The 20,610-nt window shown below is 39.3% G+C and overlaps 1 protein-coding gene across 1 annotated transcript in view; it reads left to right on the top strand.

Moving 5' to 3' along the window:
• The window catches only part of LOC137792667 (phospholipid-transporting ATPase ABCA1-like), a 122,934-nt gene that overhangs the window by 7,706 nt on the left and 94,618 nt on the right, over positions 1-20,610 (top strand). Inside the window, exons 7-13 of the mRNA XM_068588421.1 lie at positions 2,768-2,854; positions 2,968-3,142; positions 10,989-11,128; positions 11,850-11,966; positions 15,515-15,712; positions 18,766-18,971; positions 19,433-19,609. Of these exons, the coding sequence (XP_068444522.1) occupies positions 2,768-2,854; positions 2,968-3,142; positions 10,989-11,128; positions 11,850-11,966; positions 15,515-15,712; positions 18,766-18,971; positions 19,433-19,609 (1,100 nt within the window). The remainder of the gene's footprint in view (positions 1-2,767; positions 2,855-2,967; positions 3,143-10,988; positions 11,129-11,849; positions 11,967-15,514; positions 15,713-18,765; positions 18,972-19,432; positions 19,610-20,610) is intronic.

The following is a 20,610-nucleotide window of genomic DNA, read 5'->3' as shown; positions in this document are numbered from 1 at the left end:
CTATTTTGTGTGGTTTTTCCATTTTTTCAAAAGAGAAAGTGTTTGTCAACATTTGTGCGGAAACTACATCTTCGATTCAGGCATCTCTGAAGGCTTTTCCCAAGAATTACATTTAGATGCACTGTCAGCTTCCATTGTGCCCGACTGACAGCCCTGTAAAGCCTACCAACATTGGGCCCCAAGCCAGAAGCAGTATAAGAATATATGTTGGATTGGTTCTTATTTTGTTAGTACCCATTGAATTCATCAATGGTTTCTTATTTGTTCTCTTCTTTTACATTATTTACAGAACATTATGGTCGAGAATTCTCCAATTTGTCCTTTTACCGCATTCAACATTATGTGTATTGTGTAGCTGCAGTTCTGCTCTACTGGTGGAATTCAGTTGCCACAAAGAAAGCTTGACTTTCTAACATTTGTTCTAGACACTTTTTTTTGGTCATGTTGTATCATACCTGCAGTCCTTAGCAGCTGCGGCCTGAACAGAGTGCTGCGTTTATCTCACGTTATACATGACTTGTTAGCTCCTGTTAGCTTTCTATCATTCATTGGTCCAGATGTGGTGATGTTAAATGACCAGCCTGTTAAAACTACCAGCAACAAGTAGTCCTGTAACCTCAGCCCTCGTAACTTTATCCAGGGATTTGAATCATGCCTTGATTCAAAAAGGTTATTTAATTCCAGTTTGGTATGAATTTGCTTTAGAAACAGGAGTGACTACGTGTGTGACTATAAACATGAACCACACATCTTCCAAATCCATTCGTGATTGAGAAACATATTCTGTTTTCTAAACATTGTGCTGAATCAGCAGCTTAATACTGTTTAAAAGTATTTGGAGATTGTCTGTTGTAACTATAAGTCTTGCATGGCTGGTAGTAAATCAATTTCAAAGGCAATGATTTTCTGTGACATACGATTGACTCACCAATTTAAAATGTTTGAAATGTTATGCTTGTCTTACTCTGTGACTTCGAGAGCTAAAGAAATAGCTTTCACTTAAAATGTGCTATTGCACCCACTTTAAGGCAACACCTACAGGCAGCATGTTATTACTGCATCATTATCTTGTAGTTTTGATTATTGTATTTTTAGTGAGACATCATTTTATGTCCCATGGGTACGAGGCATATAAATTCATTGTCATGTGCACCCATGTGTCTTCCAGTCATTTTACTAGAATGCATGCAATCAGGTGGGATTTATTTATTAGAACCAATGTGGTGTTGGATTCTTTTAAATCTCTGAGTTCCCTTTGGGATGACGAAAGCCTGCACTTTTCTTTGAGCTTATCTTTTAAAGAAAATATATGGGACAGCAAATCCAATAAATAAGTGATAAGGAAGGAAGTTCGTAGGAGAGAGCATTTGAACAATTTAAGCCCACAGGCATTTTCAGATGCAGGAAAAAGAAAGCCCAGACAAGATATGGTGGACAGGCTCTTCAGCGTCACAAGCAAATGGATGGAAAAGAACATCAAGCCCTCACACTTAAAGCTTGACTTGCTGAGTGATTGTGATAGCAACAACAACAACATAAAGGAAAGCACAAGGGAATAAATCGTAGTGAGTGGCATAGAGGGATTTAGACAGTGGTTCCACAACATTATTGGTTTTCAGTTGAATGTATGTGATTTTCAGGTCATTTTAATGTCAGTGTCTTTTTTAGTCTGCCTTTGATGCATAATCTTCTTTGCAGTTCATTAACTCAAAGCATTGAGTTAACTTTTTGTTCCATTCAACATCTGTATCGTTATATCATTGTTGATTTACTTTTCAGTAATTCTACATACCTGGTTAGCAAAATAAACCATTGATGTCTTCAACTGTTGAGTTTAACAAATGAGCTTGAGAAATCTTTTTATACCTCTTAATCGCTCCAAACCTCCATCGATCTGTAATTTTCTGTTCTCTCAAAATTGTCTGAGTGCTGCACTTTCTTACTAGGTTTCCTTCTTAATGTCGGCTCTTCACACAACAAAAGTGATCCTTAAAGAATTTCCTTGAGACTCAATCAATAGCCAGGCTGTTGAATGGGCTTCTATTTGTGAAAGTTTTATTTAACAAATACAAAGGCAGTGTTACCCTTCTTTGTCCCTCTGTCAGCCTCCTGATGAGACTTGTCGTTCTGGACTTATATCTTGCATACCTTTCTAAGCTCTGTAATTCTATTAGCTGAAAGACAATGCAGGCCTCCTCCTGCAGCCTTTACTTGACACTTGATGCATGAAAATGACAATGGTTAAAAGGGCATGCCATTTAGTCCTAGTAATTGGACTCGTGCTGTGTACCTTCAGAATGTCACTGAAACACACAGTAACACTTTTCATTTTAGTGGAGCTTGTATTCACCAGTGCCAGGGATGGAGATGTTAGGATACAATTTTCAGCTTGAGATGCAGAAATCAGTTTGTGTGTGTGTGTGTGTGTGTGTGTGTGTGTGTGTGTGTGTGTGTGTGTGTGTGTGTGTGTGTGTGTGTGTGTGTGTGTGTGTGTGTGTGTGTGGCCATCATATACTTTAGTATCTTCAGTGGAAAGGCAAGATGGAGATAGTATTGTTGTGCTCAGGTGTGGACACTCGTTAATCCCATCAAATCTAACATAAATGAATGCAAATATATATCAACTGTAGCTAATGGCTATGCATGACTTTAGTACACATTGTATTCTTTTAAAATAGCTTAAAAAAAGGGAACTTTAAACACACTTAAACTGGCAAGCATAATGTTTGTGTTATTCTGAAAACTAACTATTCACGCTCTACTTCAGGTACCTTCACCTGTGGATCTCAGTGGAACAGACAGACTCACACTGATAGGGAAAACCACGCAACATGCATTACCATTAGTTGAGGAGGTAAGTGTTGCTATGTTACGTACACCTTTCTGGAATATGTATTTTTACTCTCTTTTGACGTAGCTATTTTTCCGTATTTTAAGAATTCACAAGTATTACATTCTTGTCTTCAGATGACCAGATTGCAGAACTCCATGATCTTTAAGGCTGCTGGTTCTTTGGATTTCCAAAAGAACATGATCGGCAGTATCAATATGCTACTTTGTGGAAAGAAGCCTGCCATCAGTTTAAACTCAACTAGACCGATGGATAACAACACGTCTTTCTCCTTTACAAGCAACAGTTCCGGTAAGTGCTGCAGCAAACTCCTTTTTTAAAGCAAAGATGTCACACTGTCTTCATCTTCTATACATTTGTGTATTGCATGAATTATGACCACATCAAAGTTCTTAGGCGGTTTTGGTCGTTAGATGTGTTATTTATGGACAAGACTAAAAGTATTTGTATTTGATGATGTACTCTGCTCAGACAGATTCAGTGCAAACCCAAGTGTTCCACGTCAAAACAATGGTTCCCATTTACACAAATATGAGATGCATGGCACACAGTGCAGTCAGCTGTACAGGGTGCACAGGAAGTGTCTACGTTGAAAAACACACACCTGTGTCACGGTTGGCACCTGTGCCAGATCCGGAAATTGGGTTTGATTAGGAATACATTATTGGCGGCTGTGTCAGGGGCTGGCATCAATCGTAAGCCAATCAAATCATTACCCCTCATTTCATTTAAAAGCTGTGCACTCACTCCCCACATTGACATAAGGATGTTTTCTTAATGGAGAGGGAAGTCCAGAGCAACGTATCCCAAGTGGAAATTGATGTGGTTGTCTGGGTAGTGCAGGGTCTCAAGCCGTGAATATATAACATCCTAAATAAGAACATATGGCAACCCTAACTTCTCACAGAGGACATACCTCAACTGGTCGTTTGTTCTACACAACTATGGCACCTGTATTGTTACAACATGAATAGATATTGTATGTTTACTTGTTGTTTTGTTGATATGTTTGATATGTCCACAATAGCTGTTTATTTTTCCATTTATTCAACAATTTAGCCCTTTTTTTATTAGCTGTATTTGTTTTCCGGTGTATGTACAATGAGAGCCAAAAACCCAAATCAAATTCCTCACTCTCCAAGTCCTCGTACTCCCGTGAATCGATACGAAAGCCACTGATGTAACATAGCAAAACAAAACCGCAAAGCCTTGCCTTACAGGCCTTATATGATTATAATACAATTGAACCATAAATATTAACATGCACAATAAATATGACTCGAAGGACTCCAAAGAGCTCCCCAAGTTATGAAAATATAATTTCCCTAGCTTGAAGCCACACATGATTGGCGCACTTTCCTGGAAAGCTTCTGACATACGCAATCCGCCAATTGCGCCAAAACCACTTTCAGACAAAGCCTCAGCAAGAAATGGACGACACTGCATTTTTTTTCCAACAAAAAACTGAAATGTATTTTACTTATGGATTAAACAGTACTTGCTTAGTATGCTTTGGTGCATCTGTTTGAGCAGAGCCCCTCTGTTGTGGAACCAGAGGCATCGAAGGTCCTGGAAGAAAGGTATGTCAGTTTTGCTTTCAGCAGACCTAAACCTACGGTTCATGAAGTCTGCACTAAATTAATTACTAAAGATATTTAACTTCACTTAATCAAAGTCAAACTTTGCAGGGATACTGTTAGCTCATAATGATATTATGTAGTAGAAAAAAATGTGATGTGCATAATTAAAAAAAGGAAAATAAATATATGTATTTTTTGCTTTCCTCTGTTCTATCATCAACCAATAAACCAGTACCACATATATTACCACATGCTGTATGAACCTCTTAACTGGTCTCACAAGCGGTGTCTGTATATTATATCTTTTGATATTATTCAAATAGCCCTTGTGGTTGAGGAGATATTCTGTTTTTGGTATGGGTATGCAAACCATATTGCAGGACCCAGTATATCCCCATGATGTTGTTGTCTCCTATACTGCTAATTATAGCAGTGTATAAAAACCTGGTAACATCCTCCAGAGCTTTAGCCAGCCACAGTTGTGTGCCTTGCAGCAGCCTGGTGCTCCCTATGAAAGGTGTAAATCTGGGAGCCACATTTGAAGAATCTGTGATATATTCACAATGCTTTGAAAATCCAGGCCGCGCCACCCACCTTCAGTGAAGTCGTGAATGAGCGTTCCCAGGGCAGAAAGGATTCAATTAATGAAAGAGGGAAGATATATTCTACAAGCATTTGTGGATGGCAGATAAAGTCAAGTACTGATATGAATCACGCTTTGATCTAACCCAGATCACACTTTGCTCGCATTACTGCATCAAAGTGTTTTTTTCTGATTCTTAAATCAGTGGTTAAAGACTTGGTATGAAAGGAAAAAAGCACATTGTACACACATATAGAATCTGAATCAGAAACGTATTATTGCCACGTAAATTATTACAAACGAGGAATTTGTCCTGGCGGAAGGTGCATCATCAAAAGATGTGTTATGTTGTGGCTCAGTTCTGTTACAGATCAAAGGTTACTTATTGACCAAGTTTCTTGGAGTGTAAACTGATGGTAAAAGTCTGACATGCCAACTCCTAATTAGAAAAGGTGTTTCCCACAATTGCCTCACAACATGAAATGTGTTTTTTAATCAGAACAAAAAAGCGCTCAAGTAATGCATGTGACACCTTCAGCTCAGGTTCTGAGGCAGTAAGGCATCCCTGAACATCTGTATGATGCTTCACACATGAGTATCATGAGGATCTTTTTGAAGTGTTGTTCTTTACCCAGCTGTTGTCTGGCAGACCTTCCTTAGCTACCACGGAGATCAAATTTGAGATACTGTTGGTACAGTAAAACTGTTTGTATTCCATCTTTGGGACTTTCTGTAAGATTATCACACACACCTGGAAATGTAAAAAAGAATCATGGCCATGTGTCTGATTGTGATGTATGGGCGGACCTTTTAAGACTAACAAACTGTTTTACCATTTGCACCTGTTTAAGTGCACCTGATTCTATTTTTAATCATTAAAAAGAGGGTAACTTTTTCCACATAGAGATAATCATTCTTGTTTGCTTTAAGTGCATCACTACTTCCTAAGTAAATCCCAAGTTAATAATCTCATGTAAACATAATGGTTACATCAGTAACATATTAGATTTTAAAATTAGTTTCATGAATGCATTTCCTTAACAAAAAAGAGTGCATTGAAATTTCAACAAAGATATGTATAATATAATAGAACAAACTCATAAAGACATATATTGATCAAGTATACAGTTTAATAGAAACATTGTCCTTATATTTACACAAATCGGAATGATTGTTTAATCCGTGTTGTTGCTGTCAAATGATCACAGTCTCACCAAAAATATTAGAATTTGTAGTTTGTAGCGCTGTCATAAATAGTAAAACAAGTAAATAAGAGTAGCACAACCGTTGTACAGACAGCTTTAGAGATCACTGAACTGTGTTTGTTGCATGAAATTCATGAGAATTAGATCTTCAGAGTAACTTCTTGCAGGTTCTAGCTCATTAGAGACCAAGCATTCCTGTTTCATTAAATGCCTGTTCTTTGGAGACAACGGCACACAATTAGATTTTAATAAGACGCCCTTATTTCATGGGAATAAAGTTACACTGCAGAGTAGAATTGCATGCTTGTGCCATTGCAAATTAGCAAAAACATTGTTTCATCCGTACAAAATAAGCACTAACATCTCTGTTAGCATGCTAATGGCTGTTTTGGATTTGCCGTGGCATTTCATTCTGCTGGTCCATGTACAGTTAAATGAATCTGGAATATGCAGCGCGTCGGCATAATGGCCAATTACAACTCCTTTATACATGTAAAAGTACACTCAAAGGAATAGCAGAATAGCAACAATAAAGGCCAACACAGAGGTTTTGTTAATGACTAGGCAGTGTTCCCTTCCCAATTAATCGTTGACGGCAAAGGAAAACGTCTGAGTCATTATATGGAATTGTTAAGGAGGTGTCTGTTCTTCCACAACAGTAATTTTACATTATTACCATTTTTTTATTTTGCTTAACAGATGAACACAAATAAGAAGTGGTTGCACGGCTCTGCAATGGTAAACACTTACATATATGCATTTGTTGGAGATATTAGTTAAATGATGATTTGCGAATGTAGTTGGAGTTTCTTATACATTCAGCTCATTTTAGAGGTTGTTTTTGGTATTTGGTATTTGGTACTTAGTTAAAGCATTATAGCCGTAGCTGTAAAACTAGCGATTGGACTTGATACTGTTTTCAAAGTGAAACTTTAACTTTGCTCAATATAGAGGTCTTGATTGTAATGTATTGTATACCCACAACACACATCAACCTTTCAAATGAACACATCTTCTGTTGATCTGTCACTCTAGTCTTTCATTTTGCATTGTCCAATTTTCACTGGTGGGATATTCCCCGACTCATATTGTCATCCTCTGAGTATTTGCAATAGGGGTTCCTTTGAATGACTAGAAATTGGAAACCTTTATTACTCGTTTTAAGCACATCCCTTTTAATATATACTGGGACCGGTAAAGGCAGAATTTTTGTCTTGCGTGGAGTGAGAAAAGCTCGTTTTATATGACTGAATGTCAAAGCGGCTTCTCTCTGTCTCTTGTGAGAGAGTGACTTCAATGACATTTATTCAAGCTTATTTGACTTTCAGTTGAAATGTTGCAAGATCGTACTTGATTTGTACTGCTTGTAAAAAACAAGTGCTCCTCAATTAATGCATGGTTAGTTCACTTGAGACTGACGCATTTGGTGTATATGTGTGTATGCCTGCCTGAGTATCACATGAAATGTCAGAAATATGAGCATTGTGAACCCAGAGTAACATCCTTTTAGGTGTGTAGGTTTGCGCACATCCCTGTCTGCACATGCGATGCATGTGCAAGACGTGTGTGCGCCGGCATCTCTAGCCCATCTCTAGGGTGCAACTGAAATTGATTGAATTTGCCAGGTAACTTGAGCGGCTGACTTGAGGCGCCAAGCAATTATTTGACTGTGGCTCAACCTGGTGTAAAGAACAGATTCTCTTCTACCGCTGTTTCTGTTGTCAAAAAGAATGACACAGCTCTGGAGAATGGCTAACCTCTGTAATCTGATACTCCCTTTAGCAGACACAGTATCAAAAACTGATATGTCTTTCTGATACAAATATTGGCCAATGCCATCGACATTCATGCTCCACTGTTGACGAGAATTCTTTATTCTTTGCGTTTTGGCCAGACTATTATGTTGAAGGTGAATTTGCATCGCTGTCCATTCTCATAATCACTCTCGTAATAAGATATTATAAGAAAACATATTCCTAAAACAAAGTAGTACATACTGTATACACAGAGGAGGTGTGTTGCAGACATGCATTATGAACTGAATGTGCTAAAAAAAAAAGATTAAATGATTAATAGATAAGTGGCTGCAGATCATAAGGATGCTTTGTTGCATATTAATGTCCAGGACTTTCTTTTAGATCTGATGATGAAACAGCCATTGAAGTGACTCGCTATTGCAGTGGTGTACCATATTCAGCTTTATTTGTTGTGTGTGGAATAGAGTTCACTTCCTTTCTTTTCATTGGTATATTGGCTGCAAAAGTTTACAATGAGTTGGAATCTAATATGCAGTGTGCTCGACTGCACACTCTAGATGTCTCCGTAAGTGGATCCCCACTTTTGGATCATACAACTTTGCTGTGTAAATTCTTTTTAGCTCTCTTCACCGCACTGCTGTGTCGGTAACCCACCCGGCCAGTCTAACAACACAGACTCTGTCTTGTTTACCATGCTTTGTGGTTGTGACTTCTTTTTTTTCCGGTGTCATCACATTACATATCTATTCAACCAATATGTTTGTGATTAAATTGTTAACTCGAGCACAAACCTGTTTACAAGAGCACACAGTTATTCACAGGTCGAGCCTCTTAATTTTCTCTCTCAAAGTGCACCAGATTGATGAATTGAAAAGTCGTTTCACCCACCTCTGTCACACAAAATCCTGTTGGAAACACTATAATATATAGTGCAATATAAACTGAGCTGGAGAAAATGCAGCTTTATTGGTCACGATTGAAGAGTCTATATTGCGTGAAATGACACATACTACAGGCGTTAATTATCTGAACATTTCCCCGCCACATCCCCACTTATCCTACACCCATCTATGTTTGCTAGCTAGCAATATTCTGCGAGAGGCCTAAAGAGAAGCTGTAAAAGATAGATGTAATTGTTTACCATAAATATGTACATGTCTTTAATCATTTTGTGATCCCTCAGATTGGCACCAGATAGCAAGTCCAGATCTCCACAATAAGAACTGCTGCTTTGAGATGATTCATCTACTCTGCTCGCTCATGTTCATTGTCTCTCAGTACCTTAATCAGTCATTTTTGTTTGTTCAATATCATTAGCACTTTATGCCCCTTTGTGTTAGTGGTATTCACATGCATAATATAAGATTATGTGGAATTAATTAAAGTTAACACCAAAAATCCTACAATTTGGACTCACAAGAGATCCCTAACCACAGAGCCACTGAGCAGTATCAAGCAATTTTTATTCTCTCAAGTGTTATGATTGCAAGAAGTAGCATCTGTGCAGTCTGTAGAGGGAACAGCTGGCCCGACTCAGACTAAGGGGTGGCCATTATCTGCCCGCACACAGACCTCCCAGGAGCACCAGGTAAAGATGGCCAGGAGACAGAAAGGCTAACATTTAATTGCACTGAAAATGGCCGCTAAAATCTCTCTGATGGCCGAAATGGTCACCCTGGTGAGATGAAAAGAAAGGAATGATTGAGGTTGCGGTCTTGACATGGGGAAAACCAGAAGCGAGACGGGGGTAAGCGCTGATGTAATGACAGGGATCTGAACAAAAGGGACAGTTAGCAACAGATCAAAAAAGCAGACAGACGGTCATATTGACTGGCAGAGGACACACAAAATTGATTAGTTGTCTGATGAACTACAGCACTGCGAGAATCACATATTTTCAGTAAGAAAGCACAAGTACTCCAGGCTACCTTATTTGCAGTACAGGTCCTCATGTAACCCGTTCAGCACTCTCCCAAACTGACAATATTCACGTTGGCAGATAAGTTAAATTAGTAATGATCGTACTGCTGCTGAGCATATTGACTTTTTCCCTCTTCTCCAGAGAAGCATTTCGTTATGTACTCAGGTCTTACCTCTTGGCTTGTGTTTGCCTCAGTGTGTGTGTGTGTGTGTGTGTGTGTGTGTGTGTGTGTGTGTGTGTGTTTTTTAAGTATTCTGTCCAAACTTTTTTGTAAATACATCCACTTTGCTGCACTGTCCCCGATGTGTAATTGAGTACCAGTATCTGACTCAATATCCATTTCGTGATAGCTTATCAATTGACATGATACATGATTAAATTGACACGTAATAGGGTAATTATTTTGTTTATTTTGGAGGGATTTGCATGTGTTAAATGGCAGTATCAGAGCCGCCACCAAGAACTTTTCCAAACTTGTTCGAGCCCCCGTTTGTCCCAAAACCCCTATCCCTCCCTAATTAGAGAGAGGAAATTAATCTTAATTTATATAGCTATTTAAAAACATCTAAAGTACTATAAAGGGAATAATAACAAGTCGGCATACAAACAACAAGTGAAACATTAACACCCAGAAGGCAAAGATAATTTCTAGACGTACAAGAAAGTATAAGGGTGCAGCAGTGAGACCAGAACAAGCATTTAACAGTCACAAAGGTTTTATTGCATGTAGAAGAAAAAGGGGGTTGAGAATGTTTGTGTCGTGTTCAATTACTTTTAAAATGGTGCTTGGTTTAGTTACAAATATTAAATGGGCAAGATGTATGCTTAATTTCATCTTCTTTGTTCATATTTGCTGTCTCTGCTTTGGAAGATGAATTTCAAGCTCATATACAATATTTATCTTGTTTGCTTCTTGGGAGCTGCACATTCTATGAATTCTTCCGGATCAAACAGCTTGTTTCTCTTCTTCCATCCTGTCCCAAGAAAGACAATACGTACAGTTTGTACACAGGACTCAGAAATTTAGAGATGTTTTCTCGGTCTTGGCTTGACTTTGCCCGTCTCCTCCCCTCTATTCTTCTCTTCTGTAGATGCTTTTTGTCAGACTCTTGTCGACACCCTGGAGGGTACACCTGGCCTGCGATACATTTGGAACACATTCAAGCAGTTACTGCAAGGGAAAGTCCTCTACACACCTGATACACCTGCTGTTCGCCTCATGGTGAAAGAGGTAAGAAAAATGTAACTTGTGTACATGCACACAGACTTTTCAAGCACTTGAAAAGTAGATGAACGCGTTGCTCGTATCAGTGTGTGATATGAGCAAGGTTAGTGAAAGTGAAACAATTATTTTTTGTTTTGTTTGTACAGTTGATTATCTTCTGTCCACAGGATCAGGCCAATTGCAGGTATTAGTAAAACGTGTGGAGAAGCCTCCAGTGGTGAAATAAACAACACTGTCTGTCACACAGTTACCACCTGGGGAAGGAAAATAAATATAATACAATAATGAGTCAGGAGGCCTGTTCAGAGAACACGGCGAATGTAATGCATTTCCATGACATGACATTTCTCGAAGATATTAGCATCATTCTGATAACTGCATGAGCAAAACAAACAACAGGCAGCCTGTGAGGATTTTGCATTGAGAATACATAATGAGTACCAGCACAATTTGCCGACTTCACAGCAAGTGGTCCGGTGCTGGCGTGGGGGGCCCTTTCACACCACACATAGTCAGATTGTTTACAAGTCAATGTTCAGGGGTAAATAACCCCATTTACATTCTTCACCATGGGGGGTGGCGGTGTTACAATGTGATGAGTTCTCCGGGGATTAGCTGAAATGTGCAGATGTGGAGAACTTTCATGTTTGGATGGGCTAACAGTGAAATTTAGAGGATCGCTATTGTTGTAAAAATGATCAATTATTGCTTTTCAATTTTCTTTTAGGCAAATAGCACCTTCCATGCCCTGGCTATGCTTAAAGAACTCACTGATTTGTGGGAGGAACTCGGGCCACGTGTCTGGGATTTTCTTCAAAATAGCCGCCAAGTCAACACATTACGGGTAAGACAACAACAATACAACAAAATGACTTGAATCACTGAGCCCACATTGTTTCTGTGATTTTCTTTTGTGTGCAGAAAGGTTTAGTTTCTCGTTTCTCTTGTAACATTGATGACACGATGAAGCTACAGCTAGCATTAGCAGTGGCAAACAGCTAGTAGCCTGCCAGTAACCTCTAAAGCTCAATAATTATCTGTCACAGATTCATCAGACAGTTGTATTCATAAGTGTAAAAGCAACAATATGTGGTTTTATGGAGGGTGAGGTGCTGGACTATTTCATGGTCGGGCGCAGCGATCTCCTGGAGTCTCTGGTTGCCTCGTCATGCATAGCTAGATCTGCCCAACACCACACATTATTATTCGGCTACACAGGAGAAACACCCTCTGGCTTGTCTTTATGTCTCTAACCGATCACATCGCAATATGCAGCAACAGCACCCGTGTAAAAGAGATGGCGCAGATAGCGTAACAGGCACATCGCATCTTCTTAGCTGGGTTAGTTGTAGCACAACCTCCTTCCCTGTGTGTTCGTGCTGAAGAAAATGCAACAACTTTTAAAGGTGTGTTTCTAGGTGTGTGTGTATATGTGTATATATATATATATATATATATATATATATATATATATATATATATATATATATATATATACACACACACACATTCTGCAGGTGAAACATGTTGTGTGTATCAATTTGTTGCACCTTCTGTTAGATATGGAAACCGGAGGAGGAAAGTAATTATGGATAAGTGCAGGATAATTTTCATCCTGGCAGAAAGGATTATCTATAGAAGTAGAGGACATGGACTCTTCGCCACCACTTCTCTCTCTCTCTCTCTCGCTCCCTTCCTCTCTCCTTCTCTCGCTCTCTCTTTGCCTCTCCCCGTATTTCTTTGACACTGACATTACTCCAGTGTCACTCCAAATGAGCTTATAGGCAGCTGGAGGGAAGCAGACATTGGGAGCTCCATATAGCCAGGGTATTCATTACCCTAGCCCTAACCTTTACACAAATGGGCCGGCAATCCTCCTTTGTCTTCATCTTCTCCCAGCCCGAATCTCTCTCTCTCTCTCTCTCTCTCTCTCTCTCTCTCTCTCTCTCGCCACATCTCGCCACGAAGCTTGTGGCGTCGGAGGTCTGTCATCTTCAGAGGTTCTTCAAGGTCGCAGACACGTTTTACGTTGATGGATCAATTACCATCACCAGCATAACTACATTTCAGATAGAAGTTCTTGGGTGTAGGACATGCCGTATAAGATCTAAACAAGTTTACGTTTGAAAATATGTTTGACATAATGGCTTTGCATAGTGTTTACAGGTTAGAGCTGACATCCTTATGATTTAATTCCTGGTTGAGTTAGTGGCGCACATTGTTACTATGGGAACAGCAAGCGCCGTTCAATTCCGCAGTTCCCTGAATTACAGTGCAGCCAAACAGACTGACTTTGTTTTAATAAAGACGTCAATAATCTGCCTTTTTCCATCAGGCCATAAGCAACAGCAATATGGTTTCATGCTGCTCCTGACGCAAGTAGTTTTCCACACAACAGCAGGAGACAGTAAAGTGGGTTTACTTTTCTGAGAAGTTTAAGAACACAACTCTTTATCTGACAGCTCACTGTGGCTGGTCCTCCTTGTTCCACCACCCCCTGTACATATTGTATTTAAAGGTGATTGATTATTTTTGGTGATTGTAGTTTGGCTAACCGCAGTAAGAAATACCCTGCATTAATACTTTTAATGTGAGGCAGCAGCAGCACATTGTGTACTGAATACAGCTGTGACACCACGTAAAGAAAGGGAACAGTAAAGAGTCAGGCTGTTATCAATAGATAATTCCATACGAAAAAAAAAAAGGTTATTTGATAAATGTACACGGGTCACATGCATGTTAGTCCACAGGTCTTGACATCTGCTCAATCATGTAACTTGTCAGCTATGCTAACATTTTAACAATTGCTATAAGGATCATCTGACCATTTAAAAAAAGCAAGAAAAGACATTCCTCTTGAGAAAATCCTCCCATGACAAACATTTGACACATGACCAACAAGGTTGACTGGCATATCTCCAACTCATTGACCCAAATGCCACAGAAATCTATGCCAAATGCAGTCTTAGGCGGATGAAGAGTTCAAATCCTGAGCCTGTCTAACAGTCACAGTCAATTTGCCAACGGGCCTCTGCTCCTGCAATTTCAGGATAACTTACAGAATACTCACATGTTTGATGGGTCGTGTCCTTAATGTAGCATCCACTAAGATGGATGTGTTGATTTTTTTTTTAAAGGTCACTTGCAGCATTGAGATTACTTAATTCGACACTTTGTCTTAAGGTTAACCAGAATATCATCAGAGTGTTGACATTGAAATGCCACTGAGCACACTGGCCGGAATATATCTGAATCTCAACTCAGAAATTTCACACTTTAGAGGCTCAATTCTCTGCTGACATCGGCGCCCTTTCCTCTCAAAAAGTCAGAGTCCACATGGTGGTGTGAACCATACACAATTAACAACTGGAACGCTTGGTCTTCAAGGGGGAAGGGGATTTTTTTATCGCCCCTGAAATAATAAATGGTTGTGTAGTTTAAGTAACGTGTTATCTTGGTGGGGTGAGGTTCCTTCTCAGTGGACATGACAGGTAAATTATCACTGTTCTGTTTAATCTTAGCGTATGTAGTAACACTGTCATTACAGGAACAGTGTCATATAACTAATTGGGCATTATTCTCATAGCAGCCTTGAACTATGAACACTGGGTGGGAGTGATGGAAATACATTTGTGTGGCTACTAAATCGCGGGTAACACATTAAAATAAACATGTGGGAGTAAAAATATCTAATTATGTTAAAGCTATTGTTTTAAAGAGCTGAGAACCATTTAATTCTTGCAACAAAAATGGACATACGTATTCATATGTTTGTGTATACTGTGTAAGTTTAAGTACAAGGTTACAGTGGCTCCCATGTCAGGATATCACTTTTTATTAATTCCCTACACGATTAGAGCAATTACAGCTTGATCCATGACCTGAGATGAGTGTTTCACAGACATGTTTTGTTATCATGTTACTGCGGGGAATTGTGTGGCGGGGCGCTTAGCGTTTACGTGCATCTCTTTCTTGAATTGAGTTTGTTTGATCCTGTGTTTGTGTCTACAGTCTTACTTTGTGTTTATTTGTACACTCTGGTCCTTATATATATATATATATATATATATATATATATATATATAAATATATATATATATATATATATATATATATATATATATATGCACTTCTTGGCCACGACAAGAGTTGACGTGTATTCCAGAGCTTAAAGTACAACTATCCGACGCTCCTAATTAATGCTACAGAAGAATGAATGTCACTGCCACCAATGCACAACTTTGACCTCCCATTCTTTTTATAGATAATAATTAGCTGTGGTCTAACATGCTTTGGTCCTCAGATTGCATTGCATTTATTACACATGTATTCTAACCCCCTCACTAGGAGACAGAGTAACTAATTAAATCCATCTCCCGCCTTTGAAATCAGGCTTTGCTGGCAAATCCAGTGATGGCTGCTGTCCTCAACCAGCGTCTCAACAGCACGAGGTTGTCAGGCGATCTGCTGGCTAACTTCCTGTACAACGGGCCACCAGAGGATCGTCCACCCGGCATGCCGCCCTACGACTGGCGAAATGCTTACAACGCCACTTCCGAAATCCTGAAGCTTCTCTCCAACTTCCTCGGTGTATGTAATTCTTTTGTCTGTGCTTTTATGAAATGCTTATCACCTCACGACCCTCGTGCAGTGGAGGGTTGTGTGACCTCTACAGTACAGAGATTTGATTTAAAATAATATTCTGTACTCTGACATTTAAGATGTGATAAGCTATAATAATTCTCACTGGTGAGGAAATTGGAAAAAAAAAAAATTCTTCTCTGCCGTCCACTGTTCACTTCTTTTATCCTCTCCCTTTTGTCTTATTCAACTAATTCAAATGATATTACGTATGAGATTTCTTTGGTTAGTTTTGGCAGAAAACATATTCTGTATGATCTCAAACAAAAACCTTTGCTAAAAATATGGTTTTAGATTCTAATTTATCAGTTCTCGTTTCTGGTTTGTTGGGATGCTAAATACATGATCCAGGTGAGTCAACGTAAACCATGCCAATCTCATGCAGCAGCGTTTTACACTTTAAATCGTAATAACTTTATTTTACAGCGTCAGTTGTAATTTCACAATCGTGGCATGTGCACAATTTGCAATTACCACACATACTTCTACCTCCAGACTTAAGACATGGTTTTGTAAAAGTCCTGTATCCTTGACATAATTGCTGCTCTTTCTTTTAACTCCTGAGTCGTTCTGTTCACGACTGTGACACCACTCTGGCGGAACAGCAGGGTGCTGCTGAATAAGCAGGGTGCTTAACATCTAAGACACAATGTGTCCTTGTTCAGTACAATGCGTTTTGTTTCTTTGCTCTTGTGTTGCAGTGTCTGTGCTTTGCTGCTGTTAAAAGCAAAATCAATCACTTTTACTGATGATATGTAGGCTTTTTTATCTCACACACTATTTTTTTAAGAACAAGCTAAAAAGAGTGTTATTGAAAGTCTTTTATTCATTAAATTTTAATATCCTTAAGTTAGCGAACTGTCAAACACACAGTAAGATCTGTCTCTACATTGCTTCCATGATAATAATAATAATAAAAAAAATGACTATAGTGAATCTGTATCAAACAAAGTGGTGTCTCTAAGTAAGAACACACACAGTTTGACAGTGATATATTGATCTCTGGCACAGTTTGAAGCAAAATCCTTATTTCTCTATGTGTGATAAAACATGTACACATCCTCACACACACACGCACACACACACACACATACACACACACACACACACACACACACACTCATGATATCAATCTACAGGCAGGTGAGATGGCAGGTTGGGCCCTTGGGGTTAGCCGTACATGGCCAATGAAATTCCAACATAATGCAATCTATTTTCTGCCCTAATGGAAATTGCATTGCTCAAAATGGATATCAGGATAGAGACAGTTATTAGACAACCTTTACTGTGGTGTCCTCTTGTCTGGGTGAATACATCTGTAGGGAAATACAGAGTCGTATGTACTTTCAGCCCTGGCAATGCAATGGCCATGTTCAATGGCCATAAGCCAAATGCATTCATATCGTAAGACAAATTAGGGCCACTATGACACATTATATTATCTAACTTTAGTTATGGATCAAATTAAAGAAAATTATTCAAATGAATAGCTCAAGATCAATAACCACTAATCTGTGGTAATTTTATAATTAGCATGACTTCTCACTACAACAGCGTAGCCACTGAAGAATCGGGCTGCATCTCTTTAATAGCACACAAATTGCCACTGCCCTGCTCCATTAATGAGTGCCCCACAATGTAATAGGATCAATACATGACTAATGGAAATAATAATAATAATGGATAATAATTATTTAAAAAATAAGAACAGCAATACTCGTGTCGACGGCATAACGAGTGATTATGAATGTGGTCATGGCAGCAGTAACGGTCGTAAACGGTACCATTGAGGCATCTTCATTATCCTTTAGCAGCTTCAGATGACACGGTAGTTGAGAACGTTGCATTGCAGTATATTAATGTATTGAATAAACATTTAGGGTGCTTTAGTCAATTATATAAGAGTGAAGCTATGGTATGAGCTACTATAACTCCTGTAGTCTCTCCAACTAGAGTAAATAAAATAGATGTTCAATATATGTTGTATCTACAAACATGATGCAACCACAACAACTCACTGCCCTGGATGTTGCTCCGAATGAGGCCAAGATGGGATTGGGGAGCTATTAGTGGGGCGAGTTTCTCAGTCCAGAGCCAGGTCAGATTGTTCATATCAGAGAGATTAGCCTCGGCCGCTGGTCCAGTGGTCAAAGACCATAGAAAACCCCAAATGCACAGACAATCTCGCTCTTTTAGAAGCACCATGGTTGGTACAGCTTGTCTTCCCAGCGATTAGTGCTGTTATTTAAAGATTAAATAAGGACAAGAACGTCTCAGAATGCTATTTCCGCAGTAGACAGTGATATGTATTATTTAATTCATTAAATAGACATTTAAGGACAACAATTGATCTGATCTATTATGATTTACATAAGTCATCAGACGTAGCGGTTACCATTGTAGCTCCTGTCCATGGTTTTTGTAGAGTATTTTATTCCATATATTTCACTCAGCACTTTGGTTGAAACTTTGGGCTCACGTAACCATTCCACAGCTGTGGTATCCTCACTAGCGTGTACTGAGCAAATGTTGCTGTGATATTTAGTTTACCACCATAGCTTGATATAGAATACAGACTAGAGAATCCTGGGGGAGAAATGATAAAACTATTGCAGCACAGGGATGTGTGGACAGCTGTCAGGTGTGACTGCCTCCCAGGATGGCGAGCTCATTATCGTTTCATGAAACAGGGGGACAAGGCTACAGAACCGGGAGTGCTAGCGAGGCTGTATCTCATTTGCTTGTCTCTGCTGAAGCCCAAAACATTTCCCGCCCCCTGGCAGCTCCAGATAATTTGGAACTGCACTCAGCGCGGTTTAGTCAATAGCTGAGTGATACTTTAAAAAAATATCCATCTGCCATTCTGTCATTGAGTTCAGGCCTGTCTCTGTTTTTTCCCTATTTGGTGGATACTAAAGATGTATATAAAACGGGAATTGTTTGCTGTAAGAATATGATTTTAAAGAAGCCATCTTTTGTTGTACGTCTGTATTTGTTGACAGTGTTTAGACCTGAATAAGTTTGAGGCAGTCGCCACCGAAAGCCATCTGGTGAGCAGAGCACAGGAGCTTCTGGAGAATGATACGTTCTGGGCCGCCATTGTCTTTGCAAACCTCCAGCCTAACTCCAGCCGCCCCCCTCCATATGTCAAATACAAAATCCGCATGGACATTGATAATGCAGAACGTACCAACAAGGTGAAAGAGAGGTATGTGACACAACTCAGCCTCACAAATTAGGGATTGCTATCAAACCTACTACAATAGTACATTCACCTTTTAAAAAACTGTATCTGTCTTTTGTTCTTGCTGACACTCGTACGTATGACATAACATTGCCTTTGGAAAGGAATAATTTAACACTTAGGGAATTATGCTTACTTCATATGTCGACGCTAAACATGAGCCTCCTGCATGCTGGTTAGCTTAGCTTAGCTTAAAGACTGAAAAGAGGGAGACATAGCAAGTAAATATTCCTTTAACCCTCGTGTTAGATTTGTCGTTTCTGCTTACCAGAAGATCTGATATTTCTTTTGTCTTTCAAAGTTTACTGTCTCAAAATACGACCTCTATAAACAGTCATGAAACTTTGACAGTCTTTCTGACCATTCCGGCTGTAGTTCACTTGCCCTTTGCTAAGACAGATCATGTTGTGTCTGCTTTTAATAAGGTTATGGTCTCCCGGGGCTCGAGACAACTCCTTTAACGACCTGCGCTATATATGGGGAGGCTTCGCCTACCTGCAGGATATGATGGACCATGGCATTATACGAGCACAGACGTCAAAGACCCAACCACTTGGTGTTTTTGCACAGCAAATGCCATACCCCTGCTTCGTGGACGACGCGTGAGTATAAAATGTCTTTTTTCCAATTGTTCTACCTTGTGATTACTTGAAGAGGAAAGTGTTAATACGGCTATAACATTTTGCTCACCCTGGGGAGTTGCCACTCACTGCCACCACGTAGTTGAGTTATGGTGTTACCAGTCACTCAGGCCGTCCAGATTTCCCTGTGGAAACTTCAAGATGCTCCCTTTTATTTGTCTATCTTAACCTTTCTTTATGATCTGCGTTGCACCTCTGTGAGTGTCTCATGCTATTGCTGATTACCTATGAAGGGACAAAGGTAAGCAAGTCCTCTCGTAATACCACAGGGAAAAAGCTGTTGTGAAAATGTAACATCCTAGAGGATGAATCATTAATTAATAATACATCCCTAACAAGGGGGGATAAATAAGTTAAGCCCAAAAAGAGGGGAATGAGTGGGCCAAAACTATTGATTTGAGTAAAACCACAGGAAATTCGTGAATAGTTGATGGATGCTAAATAATTTAACCAACCACCATGAGTCGCTTCCTTTCTTGTATTTCCGAGGCAATTCTTTCCCAACAAAGTGAGAATACCTTAGTGCACGTCTCAGAGCTCCATCATGTGCAAAAATGTATAGCAGGACTCCAGCTGTGTTGTGTATGTATCCATCGATAGTACTAGCTGCCAACATGTCAGATCATTCACCAAAGATAGCATGTGGTATCACTCTTTAATCTTTCACAGCAAAGATTTCCTCAGAGTCTGGGAAATTACTCCCATCCACAAAACATTATGATCTCTAATAATAAAAGAAAAGCCCAATGATGCCATCAAGAGCGAAGATAATTACCATGGAGATTTAAATCCAACAACACAATACGCCTCTTTCAGTAGACACAAAATATTCACCCCTGTGGGAAAACGCAGATCCAGAGATTAGGTATCTCATTTTAAAATAGTATATGCTTTGGCTAGCACAAAATTTACAATAAAGCAACCGAGAGAGAGCTTTTGAATCAACATAAGAAGCCTAAGCA

The sequence above is a fragment of the Clinocottus analis genome, unplaced genomic scaffold (assembly GCF_023055335.1).
Source record: "Clinocottus analis isolate CAN_PGR_092001 unplaced genomic scaffold, fCliAna1.0.p SCAF_21, whole genome shotgun sequence".
Lineage (NCBI taxonomy): Eukaryota > Metazoa > Chordata > Actinopteri > Perciformes > Cottidae > Clinocottus > Clinocottus analis.
The sequence above is the reverse complement of the archived record's forward strand: the minus strand, read 5'-3'. Positions and strand labels throughout refer to the sequence as shown.